This window comes from Lepidochelys kempii, chromosome 4 (assembly GCF_965140285.1).
Source record: "Lepidochelys kempii isolate rLepKem1 chromosome 4, rLepKem1.hap1, whole genome shotgun sequence".
Lineage (NCBI taxonomy): Eukaryota > Metazoa > Chordata > Testudines > Cheloniidae > Lepidochelys > Lepidochelys kempii.
Genome location: NC_136383.1, coordinates 121,630,332 through 121,645,622, shown reverse-complemented (window position 1 = coordinate 121,645,622; position 15,291 = coordinate 121,630,332). Strand labels below are relative to the sequence as shown.

At 40.3% G+C, this 15,291-nt stretch overlaps 1 protein-coding gene across 8 annotated transcripts in view; it reads left to right on the top strand.

Moving 5' to 3' along the window:
* HTT (huntingtin) overlaps positions 1–15,291 on the top strand; it is a 182,417-nt gene that overhangs the window by 80,803 nt on the left and 86,323 nt on the right. For all 8 annotated transcript variants that reach the window (XM_073342650.2, XM_073342649.2, XM_073342651.2 and 5 more), the window contains 8 exons: positions 1,412–1,614; positions 4,374–4,500; positions 5,206–5,333; positions 9,682–9,792; positions 10,856–10,933; positions 12,848–13,071; positions 13,869–13,947; positions 14,103–14,264. In XM_073342650.2, coding sequence (XP_073198751.1) covers positions 1,412–1,614; positions 4,374–4,500; positions 5,206–5,333; positions 9,682–9,792; positions 10,856–10,933; positions 12,848–13,071; positions 13,869–13,947; positions 14,103–14,264 — 1,112 coding nt within the window. The remainder of the gene's footprint in view (positions 1–1,411; positions 1,615–4,373; positions 4,501–5,205; positions 5,334–9,681; positions 9,793–10,855; positions 10,934–12,847; positions 13,072–13,868; positions 13,948–14,102; positions 14,265–15,291) is intronic.

Here is a 15,291-nt window from a genome sequence, read left to right as displayed (position 1 = left end):
AGGTTTATGGATCTTGGGAAGCCGATAGAATACCCCTGGTCGGGTCTCTAGGGGGGTGTGTCTGTGTAGATTTGTTCCTGTGCTATAGCGGGGAGTTTCTTGAGCAGATGGTGTAGTTTCTTTTGGTACTCCTCAGTGGGATCGGAGGATAGTGGCCTGTAGAATGTGATGTTAGAGAGTTGCCTGGCAGCCTCCTATTCATATTAGCCAAACCGGACAGTCTCTGCGGAAAAGGACACTAATCAGACGTCAGGAATGGTAACATACAACAGCCAGTAGGAGAACACTTCAGTCTCCTTGGACGTTCAATAACAGATTTAAAAGTAACCATCCTTCAACAAGAAAACTTCAAAAACAGATTTCAAAGAGAAACTGCAGAGCTACAATTATTTGCAAACTTAACACCATTCATTTGGGCTTGAATTGAGACAGGGAGTGGCTGGCTCCCTACAAAAGCTCCCCCTCGCTCTCTCAATATTGACCCCTCCTCATCAATTATGGGGAGTGGACCACATCCACTCTGACTAAATTGGCCTTGTCAACACTGGTTCTCCACTTGTAAAGTAACTCCCTTCTCTTCTTGTGCCTATGTCTGTAATTTTCACTCCATGCATCTGAAGAAGTGGGGTTTTTTACCCACGAAAGCTTATGCCCAAATAAATCTGGTAAGGATATTGTCCTTCTTTCTAATACCACTTTACAGCGCTCTACAGGATGACTACCAGATGGCTTTTGGAGTCGGTCCTGCTGGATTTTAATTGGCTAAAGGATCCACTGTTAACACAAGGCACAATCCTCTCTTGACATCGGGCCAATAGTTTACTAGCCAACACATGACTTTAGCGAAAACCTAAAGCAAGGCCTTTTGCTTGCTAATCATAACTGTGGTTTTAAGGCTGGAATAGTCACATAAAGCCCAGGTTTCCACGTGGTCTGTGCTTTTTTGAACCTTTTGAGATCTCTCCATTTTTAAATAAGTGAGGAGAAGAGACCTGTGTGTGGAATGGCCCATATATGATTTGTAGGTAGCAGAACATATTTCTCAAGTTACTTTTAGATTTCTTTAGGCACAGACTTCATGCCTAAAACAACTTGGTTTTTGATACTTGACTTACTAATGCATATTGTGTGCATGTAGCTATATACTACTACTGTCTGTATAGACATAAGACATAATGTGTGGGTGTATATATATTTACAATTCAAATAAAATGTAATTTTATTTAAAGTAGTGTGGAGAAAGTGTGTGCAAGCATCTTATCTCTAAACTGTTTAAGATTTTATTTTTCCTTGTCTTGTAATCTCTGCTCATATGGAGAATATAATTGACTTAAAGATGCAACTTTTAAAATAGTTTCTGCTAACATTTCTTAAATACCAATTTTCTTAAATAATGGGCTTTTTATTTCAGCAAGTGCCCCCAAATCTTTGAAAACCCCCTGGACTACTGAAGAAGATATGAATCCAGGTGCTGCTAGACAAGAGGAGCCATGGCCAGCTTTGGCTGACCGAACTCTTGTTAGTTTGGTAGAACAACTCTTTTCTCATTTGCTGAAGACCATTAATATTTGTGCTCATGTGGTGGATGATGTTGCTCCTGGCCCAGCAATAAAGGTATGATTTTTATTACGTTTTATGACTCCAAAATGCTTGTGATATAAAGAGCTGTCGTTGAGTTGTGCACCTTGTTGGAGATGATTTAGACAGCAAAATATATTTATTTTGGTGGGGTGTTCAGGGATGAGCGTGGGTGTACATGAGGAAAGCTAGTGATGTTAAAGAGGCACTAACAGTTGTCTTCTGATTTACAGTTTTTTGTTGAACTCCATTGTTCTAAGTTTCAACCTTTTTATAAGATATTATCTTTCTCTCTCAGATATTTTTCCTTGTAGCAAATATCCCGCCAGCTCTGGCCTTTGTTTCATAGGGTTAAGAATGTGTTGGTCGTCTTCAGTCACTGAGAGTTAGTTTGCACTGTGATCAGATGTGCGATTGCAGCATGGCCTGGCATACCTACACTATTATTAATCTAGCTAGTACAGCTAAAAATAGCAGTGAAGACGTGGCAGCATGGGCCTCAGTGAGGGTTAGCAACACGAATAAGTGGCTAGCGTCTCATGCTGCCTTTTCTTCACTCCGATTTTTAGCCATGCTAGCTAGCACGGATATGCCATCCCATGCTGCCACCAGACCTCCAAGTGCAGGGTGGATGTATCCTGAGTGGTAGCATCATTATTGCTGCTGTTGCAGCTCTCCAGAGGGTTTATTAATATTTATCCCTTCTCTCTCATTTATCAGTAACCATAACATTTTAATGCCTCCCAGGAATATAGAAATAACAACCTTCTCCTGCATGAGAAATAGTTTGATTAGTTAACACGGTTTTAAAATTTATTTTTATTTGCTTATTGGAAGAACTGACTGAGGATGTGAAGGCAAAGAAACAAACAAGTTTTGCATTTAGTTTAGAAAATATTGAAGTACATGGTCATTCCTACCTCTGGGGGAGCAAGTTTATTTTCTGTCTACTGCATTCATGAGCCTCCCCCTTGTTGGTGGACAGTTTCATTTTTCTTGTAGAATTTAGCTCTCATGGAGTTAGGTCATGGAAGGAGAGATGATCTCTCAAGTCACCAAGGTTAATCCCATGGAAGACTTTGAGCATCAGAGGAGAAACCTTGACATATACTCTGTACTATGGAGGAGCCAGTAGAGAGGTCAAAGCACTGGGGTCATGCACTTATGGTAAATTGTTGCCAAGTGCTACTTTCAGTCTGGTTGGCTGGCTTGTTATGCAGCCCCAAACACATTTTAAATTGAAAGAGGCTGTTTTTCAGTGGGAGGTTTGTTTTATGGAATGTAGCTTGAAAGGTATTGCTCGCCACATTTTTTTAATGTAGACTAAATTCTGAGACTTAACTGCATAATGTCCATTAAGGGTGTCAGGCTGCTAAGGATATAGTAGAATGCTTTTGATATTCCTTTACCTGTTTTGAACCCAGAGAAATTTAGTAATAAAACTTAATCTGTGTCCTTGGTCTTTGTAGTTCTTATGCTCAAATTGAGACTTAAAATATTACTGTATTCTCCTCTCCTCTCCAACACAATTGCATCCTGGCCGCCTGTCACCGTGCCTCAGGGGGTCACAGCTGAGAATACCAGATTCTGGACAAACTGTTGAGAAATGGGGCAGACCCACCCCAAACTGGTGATTATTCTTCCATAAGATATATCAAGCCAGTAACAAAAGCAAACTTCTGTCTCATCAGACCAGATAACAAGAAGTCAGAAATGCAGTGTCCTTAGGCATTCCAGCACTTATTTTACCACCCAGACACTAGACTATATGAAGAGTGGTTATCTAAAACCAATTTAATCAAACACGGGGTTCTTCTAATTCCAAGAGATCAGCCACATAGCCAGGTCTTACCCAATAATCACTTTGTTTCCAATCCTTTAGTATCTAATATCTAAAGGTTTATAAGAGAAAAGGATGAGAGAGTCAAAATGGTCAAAGGAATCAAATACAAAAATTTTGCAGTGGTTGTATGTATCAGGTTTGAAGCAGTGATGGAATAAATTGCTGGTTTATCAAGTCTCTGGTAGCTTCCAAAAGATTGGAAGGTCTCCAGTCCATTGGTTATAATGCTTCTGTTAGTGTAAGTTCATAGTCCAGAGTTCAGAGCAGGAAAGAGGCAAAATAGATATGCTTCCAGGGTTTTTTATAGATCCTCCCATGTGGAATGGACGCTCTCAGTCTTCATTTGTGGAAAAGTACAGGCACCAGATAGAGTCCAGGGTCACATGAGCTAATCACATGCCCTTGCATGCTTTGAGTCACAGAAGTAGCCATTATGTATATTCTGGCTAAAAGGTCCTCAGGCAAACCAGTTGGATGGGGATAAACTTTTATGACCCATTGTGTTAGTTGATGGGCTATCAACTTGAATGGTCAATTCAGTGTGCTGGCTAGACTGGGTGTAAACTACCTGATGGGTGTTAATCCAGGAGCGCAAACACTTGGAATACAGGTGTATAGTCAATATTCATAACTTTAGATACAAAGATGATACATGCATACAAACAGGATAATCATATTTGATAGATTGTAACTTTTCCATTGATACCTTACATGACATACTTTGTATAATATTTGTTGCAGTTATATAACAATGGTAGCAACAAGGATCTGCGTGGTCATATTTTAATCATACAGCGTCACATCCCCAAACTAATAAGATTAGGTGCAACCATTGTTGAAAAAGGCAGGTGTAATTAAACGTGTGTATCCCTATAAATGTATTCTATGTTTAGTTGAAAGAAAAAGTGCTGATATTTAAGCTGTCACACTGTTTCAAACGTTGTTATTTCAGGCAACATTACCTTCTCTCTCAAACCCACCTTCTCTAAGTCCAATTCGTCGGAAAGGGAAAGAGAGAGAACCTGTGGAACAAACATCTGTACCAATGAGCCCTAAAAAGGGTAGTGAAACTAATCCAGGTAAGGAGATATTGTGTGTATGTACGTACATGGTGTATTGGGAAGAAATACTGATTTGCATAATTCACTTTACTGTGAAGTTCCAATGTTAATTCTGAAGAAGGTTGCATATAGTCAGAAGAAGGTCAAATTATTCTCAGTACTAAATCTTGAGTGGCAATACTTTTTCATAAAGAACCCATGAACTCTTTGGTAGCAGTATGGATTTGTGCCTCTTGCTATTACAATCATGCTTTCAAATCCCATAAACTGGTGACTAAAACCAAAAATAGTTTGTATATATGCTTTGCAAATGGAAGCTCTGCTCCTATTCAGAGCACTGAGTGGGTGATTCTGGAAAGCAAAAATCTAAATACTGAAAATATAAGAGCTTGCAGGTTTTTCTGTAGCTATTGCAGAAATAGGCAGGAGTAAAAGGAGAAAAAGTTCTGCTTTAAAATAATTCTTGGGAACTTCAGTAATGAATTCTGTATGGGTTAGTGGTCTTATTTTGTAGCTGATTTGCATAGAATGTATTGTTATATAATACTGTAAATGCCGGTCCCCTGAGTCATTCTATGAGCTTAAACACAGTTCTAATCATTCAAATATATATGTTGACTCATATTACAGTGCATTTCAAAGTGGTTAAATTAAATATTCAAGAACACCATGGAATATAGTTAATGTGCTAATTGATCAGGATTATTTTTCTCTTTTCATAAGCTACTAGGCAAACCGATACTTCAGGGCCTGCTCCAACAAGCAAATCGTCGTCACTGGGCAGTTTCTATCATCTTCCATCGTATCTCAAGTTATATGATGTCTTGAAAGCTACCCATGCTAACTATAAGGTACAATACCATGTCCTTCAGGTGAAATACAAGAAAACTCTTTTCTGCCAGTGTTACACTACCCCGTGTTGTAAGTTTCATTCTTAGAATCCTAGAATATCAGGGTTGGAAGGGACCCCAGAAGGTCATCTAGTCCAACCCCCTGCTCGAAGCAGGACCAATTCCCAGTTAAATCATCCCAGCCAGGGCTTTGTCAAGCCTGACCTTAAAAACCTCTAAGGAAGGAGATTCTACCACCTCCCTAGGTAACGCATTCCAGTGTTTCACCACCCTCTTAGTGAAAAAGTTTTTCCTAATATCCAATCTAAACCTCCCCCACTGCAACTTGAGACCATTACTCCTCGTTCTGTCATCTGCTACCATTGAGAACAGTCTAGAGCCATCCTCTTTGGAACCCCCTTTCAGGTAGTTGAAAGCAGCTATCAAATCCCCCCTCATTCTTCTCTTCTGCAGGCTAAACAATCCCAGCTCCCTCAGCCTCTCCTCATAACTCATGTGTTCTAGACCCCTAATCATTTTTGTTGCCCTTCGCTGGACTCTCTCCAATTTATCCACATCCTTCTTGTAGTGTGGGGCCCAAAACTGGACACAGTACTCCAGATGAGGCCTCACCAATGTCGAATAGAGGGGAACGATCACGTCCCTCGATCTGCTGGCTATGCCCCTACTTATACATCCCAAAATGCCATTGGCCTTCTTGGCAACAAGGGCACACTGCTGACTCATATCCAGCTTCTCGTCCACTGTCACCCCTAGGTCCTTTTCCGCAGAACTGCTGCCTAGCCTTTCGGTCCCGAGTCTGTAGCGGTGCATTGGATTCTTCCATCCTAAGTGCAGGACCCTGCACTTATCCTTATTGAACCTCATCAGATTTCTTTTGGCCCAATCCTCCAATTTGTCTAGGTCCTTCTGTATCCCATCCCTCCCTCCAGCGTATCTACCACTCCTCCCAGTTTAGTATCATCCGCAAATTTGCTGAGAGTGCAATCCACACCATCCTCCAGATCATTTATGAAGATATTGAACAAAACCGGCCCCGGGACCGACCCCTGGGGCACTCCACTTGACACCGGCTGCCAACTAGACATGGAGCCATTGATCACTACCTGTTGAGCCCGACAATCTAGCCAGCTTTCTACCCACCTTATAGTGCATTCATCCAGCCCATACTTCCTTAACTTGCTGACAAGAATACTGTGGGAGACCGTGTCAAAAGCTTTGCTAAAGTCAAGAAACAATACATCCACTGCTTTCCCTTCATCCACAGAACCAGTAATCTCATCATAAAAGGCGATTAGATTAGTCAGGCATGACCTTCCCTTGGTGAATCCATGCTGGCTGTTCCTGATCACTTTCCTCTCATGCAAGTGCTTCAGGATTGATTCTTTGAGGACCTGCTCCATGATTTTTTCCAGGGACTGAGGTGAGGCTGACTGGCCTGTAGTTCCCAGGATCCTCCTTCTTCCCTTTTTTAAAGATTGGCACTACATTAGCCTTTTTCCAGTCGTCCGGGACTTCCTCCTTTCGTCAAGAGTTTTCAAAGATAATGGCCAATGGCTCTGCAATCACAGCCGCCAATTCCTTCAGCACTCTCGGATGCAACTAGTCCGGCCCCATGGACTTGTGCACGTCCAGCTTTTCTAAATAGTCCCTAACCACCTCTATCTCCACAGAGGGCTGGCCATCTCTTCCCCATTTTGTGATGCCCAGCGCAGCAGTCTGGGAGCTGACCTTGTTAGTGAAGACAGAGGCAAAAAAAGCATTGAGTACATTAGCTTTTTCCACATCCTCTGTCACTAGGTTGCCTCCCTCATTCAGTAAGGGGCCCACACTTTCCTTCGCTTTCTTCTTGTTGCCAACATACCTGAAGAAACCCTTCTTGTTACTCTTGACATCTCTTGCTAGCTGCAGTTCCAGGTGCGATTTGGCCCTCCTGATATCATTCCTACATGCCCGAGCAATATTTTTATACTCTTCCCTGGTCATATGTCCAACCTTCCACTTCTTGTAAGCTTTTTTATGTTTAAGATCCGCTAGGATTTCACCATTAAGCCAAGCTGGTCGCCTGCCATATTTACTATTCTTTCAGCTCATCGGGATGGTTTGTCCCTGTAACCTCAACAGGGATTCCTTGAAATACAGCCAGCTCTCCTGGACTCCTTTCCCCTTCATGTTAGTCCCCCAGAGGATCCTGGCCATCCGTTCCCTGAGGGAGTCGAAGTCTGCTTTCCTGAAGTCCAGGGTCCGTATCCTGCTGCTTACCTTTCTTCCCTGCGTCAGGATCCTGAACTCAACCAACTCATGGTCACTGCCTCCCAGATTCCCATCCACTTTTGCTTCCCCCACTAATTCTAGCTGGTTTGTGAGCAGCAGGTCAAGAAAAGCGCCCCCCCTAGTTGGCTTCTCTTTGAGTGCTTGTCCGTATTGTCCACTGGTGATGTGAATTTGCCCTTAGAACTGAAATTCATATTCTTTTGGCCAGCAGTATCCTTTGTGGCAATACCAGCACCCTCAGTGTCTTTGTCCCTCCAACCCGAAGGCATATAAAGGGCGGGCCAACCCCAGCCATCCCTCGATTCCTTCTCAGTGTACGTGGCTAGTAGTTGGAACTTGCAGTGTCTACACTTCTCGCTCACTGTGTAGCCTGTCCATTGTGTAGTAAATAGATACACACTTAGCAGTTCTTATGTTCAAATAAATTTGTTAGTCTTAAGGTGCCACAAGTACTCCTTTTCTTTTTGTGTATACGGACTAACACAGCTGCTACTCAGAAACCTGTCATTTTTGATAGTGTTTCCTTTCCTCATTTGAGGAGACAAAACTTTCCTTTGGCTGTAGGACTTTCCCAGTACCTGGTCCAGTCATTATGATTGAACACAAATCTCTAGGCTTTAAAAGTTTCCTTGCATGCGAGGCGGTAGTTCCCCCTAATAATGGGCACACATGGTGCTTAATGTTCCTTGGTAAGGGGTACATACTATGTACTATTGTAAATCATTTTCAAAGAACTCAAAAGGCAAGAATCCCACCTGAAATAGCTTCTAAATAGACACTGAGGCATCCTTCTTCATATCCTGCAGTGGCTAGGGCTGAAAATCTTGAGCAATCGTCCTCAGTGCTTCCACCAGCTCCTGTGCTCACAGATCTGAAATGGGCACCTCTAAAAATTCATCCTCCTCAACTGGTAAAACCTTTGGGGCTGGGGGAAGAAAAGAGTACAGAGCCTCTAAGGGAAAGAGATGTAGGTCTCCTTCACCAGATCCTACTCCAGGAAGCCAGAAATCCTCTCAAATTGCCTTTGAAAAGAGTAGATCAATGCTCCAGAAGGGTCCCTCTGGCACTCACTAAGTCACCAGGCACTGTGTTCAAGGACTGGCCTCTTTGGTACCTTGGAAATTGCCCAATACTGACACCTTGGTACCAATATAGCCAGTAACGACGACTATGGTTCTGATGCCCCCCATTTGCTTGCCTCCAGCACTGGCACCCTCAGTACTGAAACCCTACATGGTGTAAAGGATTCCCGTGATACTGGACTCAACGCTGTTTGGAGTGAAAGTACCTTTACCAGTTCTGAGAGCATTAGCAGTACCAATTGGGATATGGCCTGAGTGCTTGTCTCTACAGTGAGTTAGTGAGCATCAAGCTGGGATGCAAATCTGCAGAGATCCAGTGTGCCGCTCACTAACTGTCCATACAGAGCCTTTTGCTGTGCACTAAAATTTCCTGAGTGTGCTTTGACTTTCTGTAATACATTTGACCCAGTAGGGAACTTCTAGTGTGCAGCAGCAGGGTCCACACACAGTTTCTGTGCAGCACACTGCAGTGCTATAGGTTAATATTGAAGCTTGCTGCTTACTAAATGATTGTATATACAAGTCATGAGTGTGTTCCCCTTATTCTGTCTGGTACTTCTCTCTCTTTGCAAGAGGAATACTCCTCTTCTTGCTCAGATAATAGCAGGGAGGTGTCACCGGTGCATTCCCTAAGGCCTAGGTATTCAGATCCGTACATCTTAGAGAGGGAGTTGAGGGCTCATTTTTATTACCCCAGACATAAAGCTCTGAGACCTACTCCTTGGTATTTGCCCCCATGACCCTTGCATCATATAGGCACCATGGGAATTACATCAGGCCAGAAGACCAGGTCTGTAACCCAGTCCACAAAGGGACATTACAGTCAACTCAAACTGCAGCTCTTTCAATAACAACAATCAGGCCTCTGATGAGGACTTAGAGGTGGAGGTCTATTCTGTCCCAGCACCCATTTTTTCTTTCTCTAACTTCCACCTGACTGTGTAATAACTTTGCTGGGTTAAAACCTTTACTCTTCTAACGATTTTGACCAGGTTACACTGGATCTTCAGAACAACATCGAAAAATTTGGAGGTTTCCTGCGATCTGCTCTGGATGTCCTCTCTCAAATTTTGGAACTTGCAACTCTTCAAGACATTGGAAAGGTGAGTTGCTTTATTTAATATAATGTGAAATGAGCCATATTTATAACGTGCATAGGGAAGCAAGTATTTAACGAAATTTTAGTTCATCCTTCCAGTATTAGTGCTTGGAAAGGCTGACAGATCTTGGAGACAATGACAAAATATTAGGTTACATAGTAAGTGAACTTTAAAGCATGGGTGTCATATCTTCTTTTTTCATATGGCATTTGAAAAGCAATGTGCTGGGATTATAATTGAATTTTAAGGTTTGAAAGGCATTCTAATCCTTCTGGGGCAGCTAGATGGATCCCCCCTTGTGCAACCACTGTAAGCATGAATGGGACAGTTGTCCATGATGAGTTGTGTCATTTGTACCTCACCACAGTCAGAATTTGGTGATTCTTTCATTTTTGATTTATGGAGAAAATATCCACACTTAACTACACAGTAAACCTACTGATGATGTTTTAATTAAAGTTAACTACTGAAAAGCTGAATAATTTTGCATAATTTCATAGAATCATAGAATATCAGGATTGGAAAGGACCTCAGGAGGTCATCTAGTCCAACCCCCTGCTCAAAGCAGGACCAATCCCCAATTTTTGCCCGAGATCCCAAACGGTCCCCGCAAGGATTGAACTCACAACCTTGGGTTTAGCAGGCCAATGCTCAAACCACTGAGCTATCCCTCCCCCCAAATCTTAATTATTTAAGATACAGTGCTTTCATTTTTCAAGAAAGTTAGAGATCTTTTGAGTCTTACTCTTATTATAGTCACATAATTATACTATATTTATATTAAATGAAGAAAATAATCAGGTTTTGCTCTTTTTTCCCCCTGAGTTTGATATTTTCAGACCTTAATTTAATTGGGCTGTTCAACTTGGTGGTCTTTAACATACCTTAAAAAGTTTGTATGTAAGTGTAGATTTAAACTGTAACTTTCTGGGTTTCTTTCTGGTACATATTTCTGGTTTTAAAGCCTACAGTTTTGCATTTTTTTTGTCTGAGAATTATGTAATAATAGCTTCTCTTTTACTTCATGAAGAAATTTTGATTAAATGACTGTTAAACTTGTGCCTAGTGCGTTGAAGAGATTTTGGGATATCTGAAATCGTGTTTCAGTAGAGAACCAATGATGGCAACCGTTTGTGTCCAGCAGGTAAGGAAGTGACTTTTGTTTGTATTTGGGGGATGGCAGTGTTAGCACTGAGTTAGCACAACTATTCTCATTCTGAAGGAAGGGAGTGTAGGGGAAGGGAGCTTCATGTGAGAAACAACCTGGTAGTGGCCAGGGAGGATAGAATAGATAAATTCTTTTAGGTCACTTTAAATCATTTGTGTGATTTTGTTCTGGAACCCCTTGTGCCATCTGAATAATTTCTCTTGACACGCTAACCCTTATTAAAGGAGCTTTATTATTAAGTGTCAGGAGACAAATTATTCCAGTTATCTGGTTACAGAGTGCATTTAAGAGAGGGTAGGAAGCACAGTTTAAAGGTCTGGTAGGGAGTTGAGAGATCTGGGTACTATTCTTGACTTTCCCATAGAGTTCTTATGTGACCTCTGGGATACTTAATATGCCTGTTCTCATCCTCCCTCTTCCCTCCTGACCTGATGAGCCTCCCATTGAGGTGGTGAGGCTTAATTCATTGAGGTTCATAAATTATTTGATTCTTGAATTAAAGGTGCAATAGAATCACTGTATTATTTTTATATAATTCTTAATTTTATGGGTTTCTTTTATCCCTCAGCATGATGAGTTTCTGGCAGTTTATTGTTGAGGTTTATCTAGCACCTATTTTAGGCTCTAATTTAAAAAAAATACAGAAGTAAACTAGCTATTTTACTGTAAAGTTAATCAAATACTTAATTACAAAATTAGTACGTTTTTAGAGTAACCTACTAAACACAAAGACTTCCAACTATACCCACTCTTCATGGATTCAGTAGTGTTGTCTATGATGTCCTAGCATGACCTAGAAGGTAGGCACAAGTCAAATATGCATGCTCCCTATAACATTCCTTTGTAAAGGCTACCACAAGGAAAACTCTAGTTATGACTTTGGTCGTAGATGACCTGGGCCATATAGGAACCAGTGATGGGATTGAAAGATAAAAAACTGGTGAAAACGCAAAAAACAATTTATATATATATATATTAAAAAAAAAATTATAGACAGTAGTCTTCATCAGAATCAAATTCAGTGCAAGTGATCAAGTTTCTTCTCAATTTTGCCTGCTTTCATGGTTGGCTTAGTTCCAACAGCAAATAAAGAAGCTTCTTGTTCAAGGTAAACAACAAGCCATAAGATTCCATTCATATTTAAGTAAAAGCTTATTAAAAGGTATTTTAAAAAGGTAGAAACAAAATCCAGTTTTCATAGGATGGCATACCAGACTGATTATATATAGACATTTGGGGTGGACTTGCATAGTTGAGTATTTTGTGCTGGTAGCTTGTAATTCAGCCAGGGTAAGATACAGTATGAAGCTGCACTGTCCCAGGAGCAAGGCTGGGACGGAGTCTCTCCCAGTTCAGTCCTTCCTCTTCCCCCTTTGCTGAATGGGGGGAAGTATGCTGCGCTATCTCTTTTTTTTTTTCCCGTGCTGCACTGGCACTATAAAGCTTTCTCCAGTACTGAAAGATTGAGTCAGTCTGGGATTATTATCTTAAGCAGTGGCTTGTTCCAGCCTTGGAAGACTGAGCTTAGTTTGGAAGCCTGTCAGAGGGCTGTACCAGCCTGAAAAGATTTTGTTTAGCCTGGACAAAATATTGCTTTAATTCCAAGGGTGGGGCTTGCTTTAGCAGGTCACTATATTGTTTTGAAGATGCCATGGGAATTTTTGTCCATATCTATGGGAACTAAAAGTGTTTAGTGTATTTTTTCTTTATTTTTAAGGCTCCTGAGTTTATGAAGGGGAAAGAACCAGAAATAGTATTTGAGTCCATGACGCACAGTTGGCACATTAGACTACCGTGTGACAGCCTCATTCATAAAATGCTTTTTGGGAGGGTGGGGATTCAAGTCAAGTTGTTTCAGAAATGTTCATTTTTTTTCACATCTTTCCTTAGTTGCTGAAGACTTTATTTGGAACCAACTTGGCATCTCAATATGATGGCTTATCATCAAACCCCAGCAAATCTCAAGGCAAAGCCCAGCGTTTAGGCTCTTCTAATTTGAGGCCTGGTCTTTATCATTACTGCTTCATGGCCCCTTATACGCACTTTACACAGGCACTTGCTGATGCGAGTCTAAGGAACATGGTACAGGCAGAGCAGGAACATGATGCTTCAGGGTAACTGTTACTGTTTTTCACGTGTATGTGGTATAGTGTGTTAACTTTCATCAGACTAATCAAAACATTCTAGCTGAAAACAATAAATCATAACATCATTAAAGGTACTGAACAGGGCTGTTACGAAGTTTTAAATTATTGAAGTCTCTTACATATTGAAATTATAATATATTGTTCAGTTGTCAATAGCAGGAATTTTTCTTTTATAGTCTTTTGAAATAACATATTTTATCTTGCCTTTACTAATTTGATCTCTGGGACCATACTATATTATGGATAGAACAAACGTGCTTCACAAAGCAAAGTGGAAAATAAGTTTAATGCAAAAATATAGCCTTTGTATATATCTATATTTAGAAGAAAATGTTAAGGTTATATGTGTGCTATTTAATAAATATTAATACTGGTGTGTTAAACTCTCTTTATTTTTCACTAATTGGCATTCGTGTTGAGAGTCTTGAGAGGCAAAGGAATGGAGACTAAATTCTCCTCTCAAGCCTGCAATTAGTCAGGCTACAAATATATTAGTAGGACAATGTGCAGAAGTTTGCTTTGTTTCTACCCTTGCTATACAGTAGATGTTCCAGTGAATTTGTACTCTCCAATTATCTGGTTACTAAAATACTTGAAGCGAAGTAAATTTTTACTTTCTAATTTTCTCTTAGCTTACTAAAATACTTGAAGCAATCAAACCCTATCACAAAACTAATGTTAGATAAATAAAATATTAGTAGGGAGTGTGCACGTAAGAGTTTTCTCAAATGTATTCCTTTGTTTTAATTTTTTTATTTTGACAGATGGTTTGATGTGCTGCAGAAAGTTTCTACCCAATTGAAAACTAGCCTTACAAGTGTAACAAAACATCGTGCTGACAAGGTATTTAAAATACGTTCTTAAAGAAAGAGTAAAATAAAAGGAGGGGAAAGATTTATCTTTTTATCCACATGAAGTTGTATTTTTAACAGTTTGGTTTTGAACTGGAATCTAGTGTAGACAATATGTGGCTTTAAACTGTTTTTTCTTTTTTGTAGAATGCTATTCACAATCACATTCGCTTGTTTGAACCCCTTGTTATAAAAGCTTTAAAACAATATACTACAACAACGTCGGTACAACTACAGAGGCAGGTTTTAGATCTACTAGCACAGCTGGTTCAGCTACGGGTTAACTACTGTCTTCTAGATTCGGATCAGGTTAGTCACACTGTATTCTCATTTTGTCAGTTTATAGCAGATTCGAGAACTCTAGTTCTTAGAGGGACGCTGCCAAGCTAAAATATTTTATTGTAAAAATAATTACCTTCCTTGTCCTACTAATAGCACCGTAAATGAGAGCTGTGATTTAAAATTGAAATTACAGAAATTGTATTTCACTCTTCAGGGCTATGAAGATCATGATCATTTCTAGTTAGGTTCATATTTTTTGGTTGTCTTGCACTATGTAGCATATGGGTGAATGTATAAATCCACAAAACCATTCATTTAGAAATAATAATTTCTAAATTATCAGAACTTCATTTGGAAATGTAACAGCCTATCTCACTGCCAAACCATTTTATTACTATGAAGATTATTAAACAGGAATATGTTATAATTACAAGTAGGGAAAAGGTGGTTTGGTTGTCAGAATCATTCTGATTACTACTTAATCAAAGTAGGCAAAGACAGAGATCTTAATTTTATATTCCCAATATGTGACATTGCGAGACTAGATTAAATTGTAGGTTATCTGGCTGGCTGCCATTTGCATACATTATCAACTTGAGAATTTTCTCCAAAGCATACTTAATGAGGATCTGGGGACATGAATCTGCAAGTTTTATACCGACTAGCAGTTATTAATCACCATCTAACTCAGTGGTTCTCAAACTTTTGTACTGGTGACCCCTTTCACATAGTAAGCTTCTGAGTGTAACCCCCCACCCCTTATAAATTTAAAAACACTTTTAAAATATATTTAGCACTATTATAAAAGCTGGAGGAAAAGCGGGGTTTGGGGTGGAGGCTGACAGTTCGCAACCCCTCATGTAATAACCTTGCGACCCCCAAGGGGTCCTGACCCCAAGTTTGAGAACCCCTGATCTATCTTGTACACTGAATAAGTAGGGATCCTCTGGAAATAAAATTACTCTGGATTCTCATTGGTGTAAAGGTGCAGAATTTGTCCCTTTGAGTAAGGATATTTTCAGTTTTCAAAGGTTACTTCAAGCTTTCTGATGTC